Raw genomic sequence first — 5,553 nt, 5'->3', positions numbered from 1 at the left:
AAAACACAACTGCTGTCTATTTGCCCAGTCCTTGTCTGCTCAACCAGGGCTAGTGTTTCATACACTTTCAGGTGTACAGAACTAACAAAAAGAGGAAATCCCTCTTTCTTATGTTCTTATGAAATATTCTTAGTGTCTGTACTCTGTGATGATGTTGCCTTGGAGATGGGATTCCTTAGAGATGAAACCACAGAAGAATGCGGAACAGGAACAGAGACAGCACTGAATGAGGCAGGGAGTGGAGGCTGACTCCAGTTTACTTTAAGGATGCTTTATCCTGCTGTGAATGCTCACAGGGGATAGGATTAAAACACCAGTCTCTCATATTTGCCAAATAATACAAAGCAGCTTTGTGTGCACAGGAATTAGCCCTTGAAGTCTAGACATCTTACAACTGAAGAGCTTGGATAGGGACCATTATTTTAAGTCACAGAAGGAAAAGCTCCCCAAAACTTATCTGGTATAGACAACAGGAGAGGAAGTCTACTGGATTTAAGATTTAATTCCTCCCTTCCACTGCCCTTCTCCAGGAAATCTATAATATGGCAAGACAAAAGGAAAGCTCTCTCCCTCTGCTACCACCTGTGACAACAGCAGACCACACACTCACTTAACACAGTGCTAACTATAACGGATTAATATTTCCTACACCCAAAGCCATCTGCTCAAGGTGGCTTCATCTGAGAATCTAGGTGTGAATAAGCTTAACATCAACCTGGTATGACTCTAACTGAAAGTACTCTTTGGAGTTTCCATCACCGTCTCAACCAGATCACCTTCAGTAGGGCTCAGAAAGGAGCTTCGCTCCAGATCTCAGTCAAGACATCCCTGTCCAGAAAAGATCTAAGCAGCTGAGAGCCACTGAGAGCAGCCTGAGATGTCTTTGCAGGACTCTTCCCAGCGTGGAAAATACTAGCTGAGCTGGTGCAGCAGCATGCCCTGCCCCTTCTGTCAGCCTCCTCCACACACAGCCTGTGGTAAAGCCTGTTGGCTTTATCAACCTTCTACTTCAAATGACAGCAAGTATTCCTCCCTCTAGTATTACGTTTGGAAGCAACCTAGCCACATACGTACAGACTATCCATGATTCTGCAGGGTCACTCTGAAAACCACATTCCTCAGATGACTGCTCACCTCTTCCTTTAAAAGCAAATCATTAACACAAATAGCCAGCTGTAAAGTGTTATCAAGTTTATTGGCAGAACATTCATCCTTTGCATGCCAGTTACCTCCAGCAGAGATGGAGGTAACCTGTTGCTAATGCATTATTTACTTCATCTTTATCTCCCTGAAACAGGAGTCTATGTCTGGAGAAAGCCACGTGCCCACTAATCAGAAGTGTTTCTTCCAGCACAGCTGAACCAGCCCTTCCTCAACAAGAATTCTGTCCGCATGCCCACGAGTTCTTTACTCAAAACCCTGTCACAGCAACACAGGGAGCTCTGATGTTTGTGAGAAAGCAACAGCCCCAACAATCTGCCAGAGTCCACTGAGGGTTAATCTTAATCGCTTGTTCTCCCATTACAGACTGCTCTCCTTCACAGAGAAATAAAACCAGAAAGATCAAACCTCCGCTAATTAGAAGCCAAGATAACTTCTGGAATAAAAAGTGCTGTTGAAAGTATGCAAGCAGAGAGAGAAGGAAACAGCCTAGTGTGTGCCCAACAGGTGAACTGCTTCCCTGTGGCAACAGCAGTACATTGTATCCGAGTCACACAGACCTGCAGAAATAAGGCAGCAGCCCAGGGCATGCAGCACACCAGCCATCACTGCTATGGCAGTGTGGTCCAAGAAGGGGCTGAGGGCAGTTAGATCTCTCTCCCCATCCCCCACTGCAAGGGAACTCGTAACACATTTTGAACAACTCAGGAAAATGCTCCAGAATTTATATTTATTACAGTTTCCTAGCTACCTCCTGCACTGCAATGTGGCTAACATGTCCTTTAAGATGTGTTTGTGAAAGAAAGTATCCCTTACTTGCCAAAAAGAAAAAAAAAAATCTGATCTAAAAATCTGATAGTTGCCAATGTCACAGAAGTGAGAAATTACACCTATCAGACAAAGGAGTTAAACAAAAAGGAAGTACCTCATCCACTGAGCATGAAAACTGCAGCAGTCTCTGCTATCACGTGCTATAAAGGCCAGAAGTCCAGCCAGGAGTATTACATGCACTGACAGCAACCAACCTGTCACTGTGTCTCACACTACCAGTACTGCTTAATTCTTTTGGCATTTTTCTCTTGGCAACTGTTATTCTCACCATTACTGATGGAAACAAGCTAGATTGCCTTCTCCTCTGACAACAGCCTTTTTGTCTGGAGGTGGGCATGAGACAATTCTCTCACAGGCACTCCCTGTTCCACAAATGGGAAAGTGAAGCACATAAACCAGGCTGACTGGAAACCCAGGGTAGAGCAAAGTGAGTAGGACTCATTCCTGAGTCTATCAACTATGATACTTCAAAAGCAGTGTCTGAGTATTACTGCTGTGAGGAATGATTAAATTGCTGAATTTTACACACTTTATAGGCAAATAAATGCCTATTTGCTACATATCAGAGCAGCATTCTGCCCTTCCTCCTCCAAACAAAGTATCAGATGACTCACCTGTCAGAATAGTCTGGAAAGCTGCTTCCACATTTGTAGAGTCTAAAGCAGATGTCTCGATAAATGACAAACCATTCTTCTCTGCATGGACAGAAATACCATAATTAGAGGTGTATAAAATTTATCTCCCATCCAGAAGAACTTCCGTACCAGACAACGTATGTAGTGTTGCTGATGAGATAGATGCATTAGTGCTAAGAAAACACATTAGAAGTTGTAGGATTTTCCCCTTTACAATCTGAAAGCAAGGCCAGCTAACAGCAGCAACATAATTTACAGTTATCATCAGGCACAGGGATCAGGCCAGTGCTGTGTTACCTGGAGGTACACTGAGCATCACTGAAATTGAGAATTTGTTGCACTCTCAAGAAATGTGCAAGGAAACTTCCTGGACTTTTTTTTAACCTTGTCAAATTTTTCCACCTCCCAATAGGTCATGGCAGCTTACCTAACAGGGCAAGCCTTATCAGGGAACAGCAGTCCTTTACCTGCAGGCAGGTATCCTCACTCTGCACAAGCAGCTACAGCAAACCTTAAAGAACAAAACTCAGCTTCCCTCCACAATTAAAGAAATCTGTCCTAAAACAAGGCAAGATATACACAAACAGAATAATTTCTAGAATTACTTTTCACATATCTTAATTACGTATTGAGAGCCAGAAAGGTGGCTTAATGTACATCTGTTCAGATACCAGCATCTGTTCAGGGCTCCAGATCAGCTGATATAGATCAGATATTACACAGACACAAAGCTGCCACCACGCATGAAACTTAAACCCACCAGCACAGCTTCTACAAGAAAAGCAATGCATAAGCATGGAACTAAGTCTGGTTTAAAACTGTCTTCAAGTGCCTCCGGCAGATTCTTGAGAGTCTATCAGCATGCAGGTTCTATAGAACTTCATTTTCAACTGAATGAAGAAAGGCATAAAACAGTATGTGGCACTAAATCTTTCCCCTCCTACCTGTACACTCATGTATTTCACATCAGGTAGGCAAAGTCTGAACAGTTTGCATTAGGAAATTAATTTTGAGTTCACCAACCTGCAAAAGCTCTGGCCTCATCTGTAGGGACTGCTCTCAGGTGGCGCAAGTCACTCTTGTTTCCCACAAGCATGATTACAATATTGCTGTCTGCATGGTCTCTCAGCTCTTTCAACCATCTCTCTACATTCTCATAAGTAAGGTGCTTAGCGATGTCATACACCAGCAATGCCCCGACAGCACCTCGATAGTACCTGTGGGTGAAGAGATGTGTTAGACAACCAGCAAGAAACACAATTGAAAGTGACAAGCTACTGAGCAATAGCTGTTTCCCACTACTGCAAAGACAGTTATATTAAAAATAATAATAATACAAAGCATGATACGTGGGACTTGAAGCAGCTGAAATACAGCATCCAGACCAGGGTTAATCCATGTGACCACAACAGCAGCCAGGGTCTGGTGGGTCACCCTGCACCTCAAAAAATGAAGCACTGTAGTCTGTGGGGAGCTGCTGTCACCTTCAGCCTCTGACCCACTCCTGAAAGGCTCCCCACCCACCATTGTGGGTGCAGTATGGGCACAGCCCGGAGCAGCAGGAAGACTTCACAATGACTCACTGGATTATTAAAAAAAAAACCAACTTGATTTGTTCTCTTTATGAAATGCCCTAATTGGTTTACTCTCTGACCAGGGAGAGGCATGGTTTCATATTCAAAAAGAAAAAGGTTGTGCTTTCCCACCCCACAATTACCTCCAGTTTTACTCAAATCTAGCTTTTGCTGTGCTGCTTTTTCCATTAAACAAACACACAGAGTGAGCAGTGCCTCCCCACTGATACAGGAGGCGTTCTGGTCGTAGGTTACCACTGATAAAACCTCCATCATTACAGCTATTATTTCATCAATGGCTTGCACTTAAATAAGTCTCTCACAGCTCAGAAACGCCTCCAGTTACATATCATGAGAGCACTGAGAAGTAAATCTGTTCATACTGTGTCAAGCTTCAGGACAGAATAACATTTGAGCTTCCTTTCCCCATATTGTATGTGGATATTATAAGAGAAAATCCATCCCATTTGCAGTTTGAGGAATCAGAAGGGCCCCAAGTTCACGCTTCTCTCCAGCCATATAAGCTGCCACTTACGCTGATGTTATAGCTCGGTATCGCTCCTGCCCTGCTGTGTCCCATATCTGAGCTTTTATTGTCTTCCCATCAACTTGAATGCTTCTTGTTGCAAATTCTACTCCAATGGTGCTTTTGCTTTCCAAGTTAAACTCATTGCGAGTGAATCGAGACAGGAGGTTACTCTTGCCTACTCCAGAGTCTCCAATAAGGACAACTAGAAGACAGAAATGACATTGGAATCACATCCCAGATATAGATTATCTACTGACAATCACCTGCAGTGAATATATTTGTTTTCCAGAATAAAACCAGGGGAAAAGAATAACAAAACCACCCCTCATGTCAGGGGTCTGTTGTCCAAGCCTTGAGATTTCCAGAGAGCCAGAGCTGTCACACTCACCAACATTTCAAACAGACTTCAGACTTGGTTTTTAGCAGTTACATTTCAGTCTCCTTTGCTTCACACTGAATCACATTCCTCCTCCAGGAAAAACATACATGGCAAAGCACAAAAGTCAGAGACAGTTTGGATTTTACATCCTTGCGACAACGCTAGGACTAAAACAAATGAAAAACCACACAAGTGTTTTGCTGAAGCATAACTCCAGCACACAGGGAAGGCAGCAGGCTGCATTTATTCTACACCCCTCACACCCTTGCAGAAAGGAGGTTCCCCACTAGCACAGAAGGAAAAAAAAAAACAAAAAACAAACCAGAAGTCACAAGACCACCGTCACCCTGATGGACAACTTGAAAGGCTGCCTGGGCACAGCACACACCTCAGCAGTCGCTCATTGCTGCTGAGGCTCGGAGCTCAACGCTGCTCCAGAATGCT

The 5,553-nt window shown here is 43.6% G+C and overlaps 1 protein-coding gene across 1 annotated transcript in view; it reads right to left on the bottom strand.

The window, feature by feature from the left end:
* RAB11A (RAB11A, member RAS oncogene family) overlaps nt 1-4,957 on the bottom strand; it is a gene marked incomplete at its 5' end in the record, with an annotated part of 9,302 nt that extends 4,345 nt beyond the window's left edge. Inside the window, 3 exons of the mRNA XM_010717657.2 lie at nt 2,607-2,687; nt 3,651-3,844; nt 4,737-4,957. Of these exons, the coding sequence (XP_010715959.1) occupies nt 2,607-2,687; nt 3,651-3,844; nt 4,737-4,957 (496 nt within the window). The remainder of the gene's footprint in view (nt 1-2,606; nt 2,688-3,650; nt 3,845-4,736) is intronic.
* Between the last annotated feature and the right edge of the window lie 596 nt (nt 4,958-5,553).

The sequence above is a fragment of the Meleagris gallopavo genome, chromosome 12 (genome assembly GCF_000146605.3).
Source record: "Meleagris gallopavo isolate NT-WF06-2002-E0010 breed Aviagen turkey brand Nicholas breeding stock chromosome 12, Turkey_5.1, whole genome shotgun sequence".
Lineage (NCBI taxonomy): Eukaryota > Metazoa > Chordata > Aves > Galliformes > Phasianidae > Meleagris > Meleagris gallopavo.
The sequence above is the reverse complement of the archived record's forward strand: the minus strand, read 5'-3'. Positions and strand labels throughout refer to the sequence as shown.